We start from the raw sequence: 15723 nt of genomic DNA, 5'->3' as shown, positions 1-15723 counted from the left end.
GCCTGCTTTTTCAGTAAGTTATGACAAGGGGGACATAGCAAAATAGAAACTAATGGGGTCCCAGAACAGAGAGAAGGTGAGAAAGACGCAAATGAGCTCAGGGCAGAAGGGAAAGAGCAGTTGAGGGGCAGAGGGACCAGAAGACAGGATCTCAAGGATGGGGAGGCAGTGGGTCTCCCAGCCAGGAGCAGGGACTCCCAAGAAATAGAGGAAGGAACACTTCTCATGCTGACCCTGTGAGGGAGGGAGAACCTGCACGTGCAAGTTTAAGCAATCGACTGAAGGGGGCTGTGATGCCCGCATCTTCCTTCTTAAAAGGCTCCTAATGCTCAGAGAAGCAAACCTCCACCTTCAGACTGTCAGGCTCCTCCAGAAACCATTAGGCAAGGGTGTGAACATCTCCAGAGCTCATCTCAGAATCACCAGGCAGGATTTTAGCCTGGGATCGAGTCCCAGTTCAGAGTTCACTGCTGCTATGTGACACCTCCTCTGGCCAGCCTAGGGACTTCCCCCTTGGCAGCCCAAGTCAGAGCCGTCCCCAGCAAGGCTGCCTCACTTTCTTCCTTTCCAACAGCCTTGATTGCCACCAAGTCTTGAGTCACAGCAAGGGTGTTGGTGCCCACTCCAATCAGAGCAATAGCAGGTAGGTGAGCTGACCTGTCTTAGGACTGTCAGGGACATATCCCTGGTGGAAGGGACTTGGAAACTTCAGCCTTCCTCGAGGCCTCTGGAAATGGGTGATGCATTGCAGAAGCTTGGAGTTAAAATCACTGAGTCTCTGCCTAGATAATGCTGTAGAAAAGCTCTTTCTGTAGTAATGGACATGTTCTGTGTCTGCACAGACCAATATGGCAGCCACTGGCCAAAAGCCGCTTCTGAGCACTAGACATGTGGCTAGTATGATGAAGGAAATAAAGTTTTATTGGGCCAGGGATTTAGCTCAGTAGTTCCGGCACCTGCCTTGCAAGCGCAAGGTCCTGAGTTCAATCCCTGGTACCACAAAAAAAAGAAAAAGAAGTTTTTATTTTATTTTAATCAATTTATATTTAAATAGCTACATGTGGCTAAGCAGAACAATTTCCCTATTTTCCAAAACAAGCCCCTAAGGCCCATCTACCCTTACCCTGGCTATCAGCAGAAGCAGGATTGGAACCCAGCTCTTCATTCACTCCCTTTATGCACACGTTTGCATGCAGAGGGCTCAGAGGAAAGGAAATCAACTAAAGAACATCAAGAAGGGGGCTGTTGGGAAATGTCCAATCTGCAACCTCTTTGCCATCCTAGCCTTTGGGTTTCTTTTGGGTTTCTAGAGAAGTGCATAACAGAGCTCAGAAACCTGAGTCTGCTCCAGCTCCTGTCACAGTGGACAGAATATATGATTTACTGAGGGGGAGATAAAAAATATTTTTAAAACTGTTTAAACCCCAGTTCAGCTGTGTCACTGTAGGTAAGTTGCTTAACCTCTTGGAGTCAGTTTCCTCATCCAGAGAGTGCCTACCTAATGGGGTTGTTGGGAGGATTAAAAGATACAAATTCTGAAAAACACTTCACCCGTGTAACTAGAACTGAGTTAGGCACTCAGGATTGCAACTAATATGACTACTGTTCTCCAGCTCAAAGCAAATGAAGACATACATAAGAGTCAGACTTGAAATTAGGCTTGCTGCTCCCCCTTGTCTGGGGATGTAGTGGGAGAGAGGCATTGTGTTGTCTGCTAATAAACTATACCATTACTATTTCTTTTCTTTTTTTTTGGTACCGGGGATTGAGATCAGGTCCTTGCACTTACGTAGCAGGCCTTGAAACCATTGAGCTAAATCCCCAGCCCAATCCCATTACTATTGATCACAATCATAAAAGTTAACTCTGTGCTTTGGGCATGTCTTAAGTACTCCCTGGTAATCTCTCATTTCATACTCCCACAACCCAACGAGTTGCAGTCTACTGATGGCCCCATTTTACAGATGAGCAAACTGAGGCTCAGAAAGGAAAAATAGTTTGCCCAGTATTGCTCAGCTAGTTCTGCTCTCATGTGCCTCTTTCCAGGAATAAGGAATCTTGGTCTGGTTTTAGCATTCACTGGCCAGGTGTCATTGCATTTTTCCCCAGTATGGGAATGACAGGTGACAAATCCTAAGGAACATCTGCTGTACAGGTGGAAAGGCCTTTTCCTTGGGCCAGGCCACTTAAGTGAGTCTGCCCCAAGATTTGGGGACTCTCTGGACCCTGGGATCCAGGAAGCAACAGAAGGGGTGGGGGAGCATGGTTCACTGAGGTGCGGTTGGGAGGAAACAGGAAAATGTTCCTGGTTCTACCTGTATTAATCCTTTTACTTTATCAGTAACATATGGGACAAAATATATTCTTAGAGTCACTCAACACATTTTCAAAAATGTGTTGGACTTCTGTGGAATTCCCACTTTTAGCAAAAGAGGTTTTTTTCCACATTAGAAGGTCTTGGCCCCAAAGGTAGGATGGGAGCTCCTGTAGAGATGGGGTCCTCAAACAAGGTCAAGCGTGAAAGCCAGAAAAGAACAACACCCAAAGCTGGGCCTGTGACCAGAACAGAGGTTTGAGGGAGTGAGATAAAAAACAAGAGGGATAGGAATGGGGCCCCTAGTTGGTAGTGAGGATTCTCAATGAGACATGGCATGGAGTAGGAGTCTGTGAGGTCCTCAAGATTCTGAAGCAGGAGAAGACAAAAGGCACTAGGTCCAGGGAGGAAAATGCCCAACTCAGCAGACGCAAAGGCTCCATTGCTGCTGTCAATCAGCTGCCCGCCCCCTACTCAGGTAAAAGCCCAGTCCTGCTGCTGAGTAGCAAGACTGAGCAGCTGGAGGCCGGGAGAGTCAGATAACAATAGCCAGGGGGCTGTTGACATCATGACGAAGATGAGAGAGATCCCCTTGGCCCTTCATTCCTCTGGGCTTCAGTTTCTTCCTCTGTAAAATAGAAAAACTGGCTAGAAAATGGCACAGATTCCTTCCCAACATAAGCTTTATAAAACCATAAGACAACAATTTATCCCAGAGCTGACCTGGGAATTATTCAATGACACCAAAGCATCCGGCCCCCTCAGGAGCTCCTCCCTGAATTGAGCAATCTAATCTGCCACTCACTTCCTCCAGTGAGTTCTCATCACTACCACCCTTTCGTTGGCCTCAGCTACCCTCCTGGAGGTGTTCTACAGGTGAAAACCCCAGCATCCTGGTAAGTCTTGAACCCCTTCCCTCCCGCCACCCAGAATCAATCTCTCTCTCTCTCTCTCTCTCCCCCAACACCCAGCCTGGTCTTGGGCATCTACTCTCTCCCTTGATGGGCTCCTCACCCCTTGCCTTTTGCATTCCCTTGCTTTAGACCCCTTTACCCGCAAAGGAAAAATTTCTGCCGCCTTTCTCAACCCTGTCCAACAACCACACAGGGCAATCTGTGGTCACCCCCTGCCCTTGGCCCTGAAGCCTTCTCAGACCCAGCCAGCCCTCCTTCCTTTGGCTGGGACTGGGTCAGAGGATGGGCAGACACTGTGGACTCCCCCTCTCCTCCACTAAATGCAAGGACTTGTGGGCTACATGAAAGAGAGCAGGAATTCTGGGATTGTAGTAAAGTGGCTGGATTTGTTTTTGGTGTTGAAAAGATTACCTTAAATGTTTGGGATTTTGTAAATGCCACATGCTATTGCATTTGCATAGCATTAACTAATTAGAATTCATTCCACCATGGAGTTTCTGAACTGCTATGAGACATCAAGGGGCTGGAATTTTCACACAAGCTGGAATGTTCTCTCGGTCACAGAGAACACAACTGGGAAGTCGGCAGATGCTAGCCTGTTCAAAGGTGTTTGGTTTATCATCCAACAAGGGCTGCTTCTTTCTTTCTAGGCCTAAGGAATAGCAAAAGATGGCAATGCTCAAAATTGTAAGTTACAGGAGTCAACTGTGCCCAGGTTGACTCAATTATGTCTCAAGAACTTACCTTAGCTGGGGATTTAGCTCAGTGGTTTCACCGCCTGCTGCGCAAGTGCAAGGACCCGAGTTTGATCCTCAGTACCAAAAAAAACACAAAACTTGTCTTAAAAATAGAGGGCTGAGATCCCCGGTACCAAAAAAAAAAAAAAATAGAGGGCTGAGGGCAGCACTCAGCAGTGGAGCATATGCTAGGCACATGCAAGGTCAATCTTCAGCAAGGAAAAAACCAAAAATGCATAGTTTATAAATATATTTAATAGGCGAGATGTGATTTTTTTTTTTTTAGAAGCAGTACTGTAGGCTGAAAATAATGTAAGTAAGCCATTTACACCTAGTTGGAATCCTGGCTGTGTAACTGGGAAAGATCACTTCTGCTGCAGCCTAATGAAGCCAAGTGGAGATACAGGGTGATGGGGGCCCTTGACTGACAAGCCAGCACATTGGAGGCCAGGGACTCATCTCCAAAACAAGGCCATCTTGATTAGGGGTTCAGGCACAAAGCTTTTATAGGGATTTGCGGGGAGGCGTATCAGCGCGGCGCCAGGGTAGTCACAAACTTTAGGTGGCCTGCTTTTCTGTTGCACAGGCTCCTATTATCCACAGGTCATCAGAGGTTCTGAATTCTGTAAGTCTAAAGAAAATTACTGATTAGAAAGTCTTATGACACATGTCATTTTAGCTCCTGTTCCTGGGAAGAGTTAATCCTGGAGTTAATCATTAGGACATGTTCCTTAGAGAACAGGGGAAAGTAACCAAAAAGCAGCTGTCTCTAGACAAGAGTGAGGGCAGCTTTTCACAGAAGAGTTTTAACCCAATAGGTGGCTTCAGTCAGAGGTGTCATCTACAGCAACACTAGTGGGAGACTAATAACGCATTGTTTAGGGGCCTGGGATTTAGCTCAGTGGTTTTGCCGCCTGCCGAGTTCGATCCTCCGTACCAAAAAAAAAAAAATAACACATTGTTTAGCTGTGTCACCTCTAAAACTAGTGATTTTTGCTTTCATTCTCTTTTTATTAGTGCATGTTTGTGATACATAATAAATACATTCATCGTGGGGAGTTGGCTCGGGTGCACATCTCGACTTAGTTCATTTCACTTCCCCTTCCCTCTCCCCTTTCCCTTCCATCTCTATCTCCCCTTCCCATCTCCAAAAGCTCTGCCTCCCTGTAAAACTGGTGATTTTTAAGGTAAACTAAAAACAGGAAGAGCTAGAGGGTCTGCTTAGGCTTTCCCTGAGTGGCAACTGCTCTGTGACAGATTGTTGTCACAGGCTGGTTTCTCAGTCTCTCTGGGCTTTGGTCTTATCACCTGCAAACTGGGGCGAATCACAGCTATCTGTAAGGACCAGAGGGGATTATTCACTGGCAAGGCACAAAGCAGACCTGGGATGTACAGTCTCCCTTCCCTTATTTTGTCCCTTTAACTACCAACTCATTGCCTCTAGAGAATGGTAAATTAAAACACACATCAAAACCAACAACAGGCTTCTCCTCATCCCCAGGCTAGAGGTCATGGTTCTGCCCTGGTTTTGTCTTCTGAGTTTCTGATCTTTCATCCTGACTTGCATGGTCACCACCAGGAATCTCAAGCTGACCCTGGAGGCCTGGGAGCATGAGCTCACCCAGATGCCTGCGGCCATTCCCCTCGCTCCACTAAACCCAGCCAAACAGGGCTATCTAGAGCAAGGACTTACCTGGGGACGTGCTCCACACAGTCACCCCAGCCCTGCTGCTTGCTGCTGATGCTCATGACTGGGTCGTCTGCTCTCTACCCCCTCTGTACCCTCCATGCTCTGCACCCACTCTGAAAGCTGGGTTTTCTCTTGGGCCATCTGTTCCCTTATGAGCATCACTGATCATCTGCTCTTAGAGGTGACCCATCTTCGACCTCATGACTTCACTGGACAGAACCTTGGGTTTCTCAGCAAACTTGCTCTTGTCTGTGAGCTTGCAGAACCAGTGACTCCTTTCAGGTCTTGCCAATCACACTGGCTTAACCAGCTATACCACCGGCCTCTCCCATGGCTTCCCTTCCTCCTGGCCAGTCGGCCCTCCACCCTCTTCGTCACGTCTTTCTAGGTTCACAGACTGATCAAATCTTCGCTCTCTGTGGTCTTGTTGTTCTGGGAAGGCAATTTATCTATTTGGGTCCCATCACTTACAGGGAAAAGTAATACCTTCTCAGGAAAGTGAAGGTTAAGATTTCATTGCTCTTAGGGAAGAAGGGCATTATTTTTCCAGTTTCTCTTAAATCTACTCAGTTTTCTTTTTTTCTACATATGATTGGCAATATCAGAGATTATCATCTACTAAAGAGAAAAGCTTCCGAGGACTTTTGTTGTTGTTTTAATATTTGTTTTTTTTTCTGCAAGATTGTGCATTCTTTGGTTAATCTTTTTTTAAATTGAGATGTAATTCACACACCACAAAAGTTACCCACATAAAGTGTGTGATTCAGCGATTATATAGCAGACTATATAAACCACTGCCACTAGTTCCAGAACACATTCATCATCCCAGAGAGAAATCCTGTACTCATTAACATTTCTCTCTCCCTCCAGCTCCTGGAAACCACTAATCCTACTTTCTTTCTCTATTAATTTGCCTATTCTGGTCACTTCACATATGAGGAATCATACACTATGAAGCCATTTTGTTTTGTTTTGTTTTGGGACCAGAGATCAAACTCAGGACCTTGCACTTGCAAGGTAGACACGGTGCCACTGAGTTAAACCCCTGGCCCTACGAAGCCTTTTGTATCTTACTTTTTTTCTACTTACAGTAATACTTTCCAGGTTCATTTGTGTGGTATTTCATTCCTTCTTGTAGGTGAATATATTCCATTGGATGTATATACCCTAAATTATCCATTTATCAGTTGATGAACATTTGATTTGTTTCCACTTTTTTTTTGGCTATTATGATAAATACTGCTATAAACATTTGTGTATATGTTTTTGTGTGAATATACATTTTCAATTTTCTTGTGTATGTACCTAGAATGGGAATTGCTGGGTGACATGGTTTAACTTTTTGAGCAAATGCTACACTGTTTTCCAGTGCTGCACGATTTTGCATTCCCATCAGTGATGTACGAGGGTTCCCATTTCTCCACATCCTTATTACCTTTTTTTTTGATACTGGAGATCGAACTCAGGACCTTGTGCTTGCAAGGCAGATAGCAACAACACTGAGCTAAATCCCCAGCCCTTTATTACCTATCTTTTAAAAATTATACCCAGCCTAGTAAGTATGAAATAGTTTCTAGGACTTTTCACTTGCTGTTTCTTCTCTAACACTAGCTTCTATTTGGGGATGGGTTATGGATTTAGATATGGTCATAGGGTAGTCAAGTTTTATAAAGAAATAGCATGACCCAGGCATGGTGGTGCGAGCCTGTAATATCAGCATTTTGGCCGGTAAAAAAGGAAGATTGCAAGTTCAAACTCAACCTGGGCACCTTAGTGACTTAGTGAGACCCTGTCTCAAAATTTTAAAAAATTAAAAGGGCTGGGGGGCCAGGGATTTAGCTCAGTGGTTTCACTGCCTGCTGCACAAGTACAAGGACCTGAGTTCGATCCCCAGTACCAAAAAAGAAAAGAAACATTAAATATATATAAATAAATTCATAAATAAATTGGGTCGGGGATTTAGCTCAGTGGTTCTGCTGCCTGCCTCCAAAGCACAAGGACCCGAGTTTGATCCTTGGTACAAAAAAAAAAAAAAAGGGCTGGGGGTATAGCTCAGTTCAAAGGCCCTGGGTTTAATCCCCAGTACACTAAATAAATAAGTAAAATAGGAAGAAGGAGGGAAGGAAGGAAAGAGAACAGGGAAGTTTCAAAAATGTTTTGGGTGACTGTAACGTCACAGAAAATGATCACTTCTCTCTGATATTGAAGAAAACTGTAGTCTTTTTCTAAAATATACTATTTTGTCTCATAATCTTACTGCTCCTATCACTTACAACTTGGAAGTAAAAATTACTTCCATATAATATGTAAACCAATGCAAAGAATCCTTTCTATCCCAATTTCTCGGGTGCATGGGTAACAATTGGGGATGATTTTACTGTGCAGTAACCCTCATCTCTCCTCTATAGGCAGGATTTAAGTTTACCTGAAAATGGAAGAATTTTTATTGGAGTACAACTACACTGACGAGTTTAGTCATTACAGCACTGATCTGTCCCTTATTCCATTAGATTCTGCCCCATGTCACCCAGAATCCCTTGAAATCAACAGTTATGTTCTAGTCATAATCTATGCCCTGGTGTCCCTGCTGAGCCTGCTGGGAAACTCTCTGGTGATGCTGGTCGTCTTGTATACCAGGAGAACCTGCTCTGTCACTGATGTCTATCTGCTGAACCTGGCCATAGCTGACCTGCTCTTTGCCCTGACCTTGCCCTTCTGGGCAGCCTCCAAGATGAACGGCTGGACTTTTGGCACACCCATGTGCAAGATGATCTCATTCCTGAAAGAAGTCAACTTCTATAGCAGTATCCTGCTGCTGGCCTGCATCAGCATGGACCGCTACCTGGCCATTGTCCACGCCACACGCACTCTGATCCAGAAGCGGTATTTGGTCAAGTTTGTGTGCTTAAATGTGTGGGGAGTATCTCTGATTCTGTCCCTCCCCATGTTACTTTTCCGTACCACTGTCTACCCATCTGACTTCAGCCCAGTTTGCTATGAAGACCTTGGGCACAATACAAACACAGGACGTATGGTGCTGCGGATCCTGTCCCAGATCTTCGGCTTCATCCTGCCACTGCTGGTCATGCTGTTGTGCTATGGCTTCACACTGCGCACACTGTTTAAGGCCCAAATGGGACAGAAGCACCGGGCCATGAAGGTCATCTTTGCTGTTGTGCTTGTCTTCCTACTCTGCTGGCTGCCGTACAACCTGGTTCTGCTCGCGGACACTCTCATGAGGAACCATTGGATCGAGGAGACCTGTGAGCGCCGCAATGACATTGACCGGGCCCTGGAGGCCACCGAGATCCTGGGCTTCCTCCACAGCTGCCTCAACCCCCTCATCTATGCCTTCATTGGGCAAAAGTTTCGCTATGGACTCCTCAAGATCATGGCCACTTACGGCCTGGTCAGCAAGGAGTTCTTGCCCAAGGAGGCCCGGCCTTCCTTTGTTGGCTCTTCTTCTGGAAACACTTCTACCACCCTCTGAGATGGTTTGCCCAAGCTGTAGCCCCTCAGATTTCCTCCTTTCCTTCAGCCTCCTATTTCAAGCCTCATGTCCGCTGGCTCTTCATGGTATCCGTGGCGATGCAGCCCCTCCATTGTGGTTACAGGAAAAAGCGAGGCCTCATCCTCACCAGGCCCACTGCATGGCACTCTAGCCCTTTCTATGATCACCATGCTAACTGGTAGAGTTGGCCCATCCTACTACTGGGCCCAAAGCAGTCTGTTTTCTAAGACATGCAAATCAAAACCACAATGAGATGTCATTTCATACCCACCAGGGGAAGCTATTATTAGAAAGAAGAAAAATAAAGAGAAAATAGCAAGGAGGTAGAGAAACTGGAACTCTTGCATATTGCTGGTGGAAGTAGAAGATGGCACAGGCACCATGGGAAACAACAAGGCAGTTTTCCTTAAAACATTAATCACAGGGGGCCGGGATTCAGCTCAGTGGCACCGTGCCTGCCCCACAAGTGCAAGTTCTTGAGTTCGATCCCTCGTACCAAAAAAAAAAACATTAAACAGAATGACCACATGATGCTGCAATTCCACTTCTAGGCATGTACCCAAAAGAACTGAAAGTGAGGACTTGGACAAATATCCTTATACCACAGCATTATTTGCAACAATAAGGGCAGAAACAACCTGAAAGTTCATTGATAAATGAATGGATAAATGAAATGTGATGTATACCTATGATGGAATATTATTTGGTCATAAAAAAAGAAAGGACTGATGCATGTTACAGCCTGGATGAATCTTGAAAACATTTTTCTAAGTGAAATAAACAGGCTACAAAAGGACAAATACTATATGATTCCACTTACACAAAGTACCTAGAGTAGTTGAATTCCAAGACCAAAAAGAGAATAATGGTTACCAGATGGTGAGGGAATGAAAAGTTACTGTTTAATGTGTGCAGAATTTCAATTTGGGGTGAGGAAAATGTTCTGAAGATAGACAGTGTGGTAGTTGTATAATAATATGAAAGCACTGGATGGCCCTAAACTGTACACTTAAAATGGTTAAAAAAGAGGCTGGAAATATAGCTCAGTGGTAGAGCTGCTGCCTAGCCTTTGTAAGGTCCTGGATTATCCCCAGAACCTCAAAAAAAGTAAATGTTTACATATACTTAACATCAATTAAAAGAAACAGAGCCCGGGGGCCGGGGATTTAGCTCAATGGTTCTGCGCCCTGCCTCAAAAGCGCAAGGTCCCGAGTTCAATCCCCAGTACCAAAAAAAACCACAAAAAAAAACCAGAGCCCAAAAAGGCACTTTAACCACCTACCTACAATTTCTTGTAAAACAATATCATTAAACGTTTTTTTGTATAAACCAATTTTAGTTGGGTATTTATTTCATTACTTTCACCAAAAACAAATTGCTACTTAAAGGTAAACTAGGGTGAGCAGAGGTCCTAAAGTGAGGATCTTTCAAGAAATAAGTCCCTTGCTAGGTCCCGGGTCCATAGAGAGAAGGTTGGGATGAAGATGGAGATCCTCCTTTCCATTCCTCATGCTGCCCACCTCCAGCCCCCACTGCTGAGCGTGGATGTGGGGACAATGTGTTGGGGCCCTGTGGTGCTCCTCAGATCTGGGGTATACTAGTAGTCCGGAGCATCCCGGATGGGTTTAGAAGAGGCACAAGGTCAGGAAGGTCACCAATCAGTCCGATTGGGTACCCAGAGGGCAGGGAGCTCTCCTGGCCTCAACAAGCAGCTCCCACTTCTCTCCTTTCCAGCACACATCTACCCTTCTTTCAGGGTGTGACAAGAGAGTAGAGTGCAGAACAGGGAAATGATATGCAATCTGTTACCCGAAACAAGAGATTTGAATCATTCCTTCAACACGTATTGAGGGCCTCCTGTCCCAGCAGGCTGGGATATAGCAGCACTCAAAACAGACAGAGCCCTGCCCTGGTCGAACTCGTACTCACTCACAGGGCTGGGGGAGGGGGAGTCTTTGCTAAGGGAGTAGGAAAGCAAGAGGAACTAAACACCTCCAGTTACCAAATCGCCCCAATCTCAGCATTAAGCAGGAGCCAGTGCGGAGCCAAGGAGAAACCCTGCCCCTGCTTGAGGGTATTTAACTTCCACTTGCAACTGAGAAAAATGCTTTTCCCACTGTGTTCAGCAAGCAGGATTAAGCCAGCACTAACTAGCCCTTGTTCCAAGCTCATTCTCCACCAGGGACTGCACTAAGTTCAGGAGCAAGCTTGACTCAGCTGCTCCTCTGGTACAGCAGGGAGAAAGTGCAGAAGGATGAGTATTTACCGAACATTGGAGAATCCAGAAGGACTAGTGGTGTTCTGGCTGGGTGAAGCAACCGGCTGGATGGCTACCTGGGTGACTCTCGAGGGAGGAGGCCAAATTGGCCTTGCTCCTGTTCCGAGACTCTGCTCTTTGCTCCTCTAACAAGGCCTGGGGGACACTGTGAGACCAAAGCGACTCCATTTTGCTAAAATCCACCATTCCCCTAGCCTCTCAAATTAATGGTTAAAATATGTTTGCTCTGGGACAGAAGATACAATCTGTAACAAACCAAAGTTCCTAAGTTAATTACTCAGCCATCTGTTTGCCCAGGAAATAAACGTTCCGGGCCCCCTATCCATAGAACAATCTGTAGATGTGCTGACTGTCAGTACGTAACGGTCGTGACTAATAGTCAGTGTGTCTGCTGACCATCAGTACGTGACAGTCGACCACCAACCTTTGCCCCTCATTTCCCTCGTAAAACCTACATGTAACCGCCCCTCAACCCCCCGATGCACCTGGCCAATCAAAAATGTACACTTCATGCTTGCTAATTGTTAACTAATCATGTAACTGCTAAATGAAAAATCTCCAAACCTTGCTGTAACCTCTATAAAAACCCCGTTAATTTAAAATTCGGGGCTCTCAATTCTGATCCGCTGCGTCGGTGACGATTGGGAGCCCCTGCTCGAGCTTGAATAAACGACCCTCGTGCGTTTGCATCGGAATCGGCTCCTTGGTGGTCTTTGGGGACTTCGCGATCTGGGCACAACAGAAACAAGATTCTTCAAGGAAAAAAGGTGGCTATGATGAGCCTGGAAGCAACAAGGTTGAGATGGAATTGCACTTTAGTGAATTCTAAACCTCTCTCTCTCTCTCTCTCTCTCTCTCTCTCTCTCTCTCTCTCTCTCTCTCTACCTTTTTCTGTCTCTCCTCCCATTCCCTCTGACTTGATCTCTTTCTCTCAAGTACAATTCTGGCATGAAGAGTTTTCCAAAACCTCATGGCTGCAGAGAGGTAGAGCTGAAATAAAAATTCCTAGTTCAGCTCATTTTTTATCAGTTATTTTGCTTTTGTGACAGTGACGTTTCAGTCACTGGACAGGATAGGGGGGAAATTGTATATTGCACTCACAAGGGTAGGACCTGTCCAGTTTTTCTGCACCTAGACTCATCGGTACCTGGAGCTGAGGGTATTGGGGTTCCACCATCCTGTTAGAGGTAAGGACCAGCTGAAGCTTAGGGACACAGATGTGGCAGCAGGCTCCTACTGCTTACCCTGCTCTGAACTGGTAGGAGGACAGATAAAGAGACATCAGAGCCCAATACAAAATTCATAGACAAGCAAATCCAACTTCCTATTGAGGGCACATCTGTATAGTCAGGGTTCAACCCAAGTTGCAGAGCCACTAGGAGGAGGGGTCTGTAATATTAATTCTGCCCTACACCATTGTGGGAGCTGCCGAGACAGTCTGTGTCAGGCTGTTGGCTTTGCTCCTGATGTGGGACCTGAAGCCAGCAGGACAACCTGGAGGAAAGATGGACACAAAGAAGGGAATGGTGAGGGCAAGCTGGAACCCTCTGGGATGCATTGAAGCCTGTGCGGGTCCAAGTTCAATGTGAGAATGGCCGGCTGGGGCTGGGGGCCTGCGTCTTGAAGGAAACGCACACCCTAGGTGCTGGGGCCCCAGCTGCTGTCAGCAGATAGTAGAAAATGTGCAGTGGTGTCAGGTGCCTTTCAGGAACCTTCCAAAGCCTAACAAGTGTGACTACCACTTCCCCGTTCCAGGTCTCATATACAATGTCCCTGCTGCCCTGCACCACCTGGATATGAAGGGCACTGATGTCCTCTGCCTTAACCTACATGACGGGTGCTGGGATTCACTGTATTGTTATATTCTGTAGTCTACAGGTGTAAGTTCTCTGTAACTGCTAGTATGTATGTGTTTAGTCATTAAAATAAAGAGAAAACAACATAGAGAAGGTAATCAGAAGGACAAAGGGACAACTTGGGTCATTTCAAAGAGCCAATGCAGGGTGTTGAGTCCAGGCTTTACCTCCTGTAGTCTGGGAGATCCAACTCATCAAATCAGAAGATGTTCTCATCCCTGACTGCTAGGAGAGTGAATAGATACCATCTTTAGAGAAGGCATTTCTCTACCTACTTTATGTACATACTCTCTGATGCCAGAGAAATACCCACATGGGCACAGTATATTTGTCAAAGCCTAAGCTTAAGAACAATGGAAATGTCCATAGGGGATTTATATAAACTATGATGGAGCATCCATGCCACAGATACAGCAAATACAGTGATTTAGAAGCAACATTAAAAACACTGAGTTAAGGAAGCTAGAAGACCACATGTTGTGTGAGTCCATCCAGGTGAAGGATCCGGAGAAAGCAAATCCATGGGGACAGAATGCAGATGACTGGTTGTCTGGGGCCAGGGATGAGGTCAGGATAGAGTGTAAATAGCCCCGGGCGCTTTTCCGAGGTGATGGGCATATGCTAAATCTGGACTGCAGTGATATTTGCACAACTGTGTAAATTTACTAAAAATCTTTGGCTTGTGCTAGAGTTTGAATATCTGCTCCAAACTCATGTTGAAAGTTATTTTCTATTAAATAAAAGAAGATAATAGAAAACAGGGAAATAGCATTTTTGCACCAGGGAAGGGGACCAAGATATGGAAGGGGGAAAAGGGAGAGGAAGGGGATGAAAAAAAGAATTAAGATGTGTTCTGTATCAGAATGTAACCATTATATACTGGGAACATGTACTAATAAAAAGTGAGGAAAAAAGAAAGAAAAAATGTTCTGTTAAAGCAGCACCAAGAGGTGACTTTAAGGAGTGCTTCGAATATGAGAGTCTGCCCTTATGAATGGATTAATGCCTTTATCTTGGGAGTCAGTTACCACAGAAATTCTTGAGTTTTACAAAAGGACAAGTTTAGCCATCTACAGTGGCACTCGCCTGTGATCCCAGGCCTAGGGAGACTGAAGCAGGAGGATCGCCATAAGTTCAAGGCTAGCCTGTACTACAGAGCAAGATCCTGTCTCAAAAAACAGAACAAAGCCCAAAAGCAGATAAGTTTAAGCTAGTCCTCCAAGGACCTTGTACATGCTAGGCAAGCTCTCTATCACTGAGCTATACCCCAACTCTTATTTTAGTTCACTTTGAGAGAAGGTCTTGCTAAGTTGCCCAGGCTGGCCTGGAACTCACTATCCTACTGCCTCAGCCTTTCATATAGCTGGGATTTCAGGCGTGACCACTACACCAGGCCTCTCTTGCACATGTTCACTTGCCTTTCCACCATGTTTTATCACTACACAAATGTCCTTGCCAGATCATGGTGCCAGGATCCTGGACTTTCCAGCCTTCAGAACTATGAGCCAAGTAAACTTTTATTGTTTATAGATTATACAGTCTGTGGTATTCTGTTACAGCAGCAGAAAATGAGCTAAGGCAGATTGTATACTTAAAACAGATTGTGAATCTTACAGTGGCTAAATTATACCTCAGTAAAGCTGTTTACAAAAATAATTGTCAAACAATGAAGTCAAGCTGGGAGCGCAGTTCACTGGGAGTCCTTGGCCTGTGCAAGGCCCTGGCTTCCATCCCCTGGACCAAAAAATAAAATAAAAATAACTTAAATAAGTAGTTATATGAATGAACATGAAAAGATCTTCAAGAAACAATGTCGAATAGAAAGGGAAAGTAGAACAACATTGTGGTAAAAAATTGTGTAGAAGGGCCGGGGATTTAGCTCAGTGGTTCTGCTGCCTGCCCCACAAGCGCAAGGACCCGAGTTCGATCCCCGGTACCAAAAAAAAAAAAAAAAAAATTGTGTAGAAATCACTATGATACATGTGGGTTTATAAAAGTTTTTAAAAATGTTTTGGAAGACAAGAGGATATACACAGAGTTTAATAAGTGTTAGTGCTGAGGAGAACTGAAGAGTGAAGTAATATTTCTGATTATACATTGCAATAATTTGTTTAGGGCTGGATTTTTCCAAAAATGAAGATGGTGAGGTCCGGATATGGGTGGGACTTACCAAGCCAGCATGAGAGTAACCCTCCTCACACACCAGGAGCCCGGGCTGCTTGGGCGTGCCCATTGCTATGTCTTATAGTCAGTCATTCAATGAACAAGATCAGGGTGCCCCCTCCCCCCACTAGGTTTTTTTGGGGGATTTTTGGTTTCAGTTTTTTTCATTCGTTCATTTGTTTGTTTATTTGTTTTGAGACAGAGTCTTGCTATATAGTTTAGGCTGGCCTTGAGCTCCCTATGTAGCCCAGGCTGGCCTC

General features: G+C 45.2%; 1 protein-coding gene across 1 annotated transcript; it reads left to right on the top strand.

Annotated features, from left to right (window-relative positions):
* Positions 1 to 905: 905 nt before the first annotated feature.
* LOC101712581 (C-X-C chemokine receptor type 2) lies at positions 906 to 12132 on the top strand. Its single transcript, XM_004864607.4, has 2 exons — positions 906 to 3210; positions 8064 to 12132. Exon 2 carries the CDS (start codon positions 8087 to 8089, stop codon positions 9143 to 9145), a length of 1059 nt encoding a protein of 352 aa, XP_004864664.2. The 5' UTR covers positions 906 to 3210; positions 8064 to 8086; the 3' UTR covers positions 9146 to 12132.
* The last annotated feature ends 3591 nt before the right edge of the window (positions 12133 to 15723 follow it).

Source organism: Heterocephalus glaber, unplaced genomic scaffold, assembly GCF_053883595.1.
Source record: "Heterocephalus glaber isolate CG9 unplaced genomic scaffold, H.glaber_assembly_v1.0 deba00000621, whole genome shotgun sequence".
Taxonomy (NCBI): domain Eukaryota; kingdom Metazoa; phylum Chordata; class Mammalia; order Rodentia; family Bathyergidae; genus Heterocephalus; species Heterocephalus glaber.
Note: the sequence above shows the minus strand (reverse complement) of the source record. Positions and strands in the feature narration are given on the sequence as shown.

Bases quoted from the DNA above. Each gene is read 5' to 3' on its own strand.
- LOC101712581 (XM_004864607.4), top strand. From the start codon at position 8,087: ATGGAAGAATTTTTATTGGAGTACAACTACACTGACGAGTTTAGTCAT.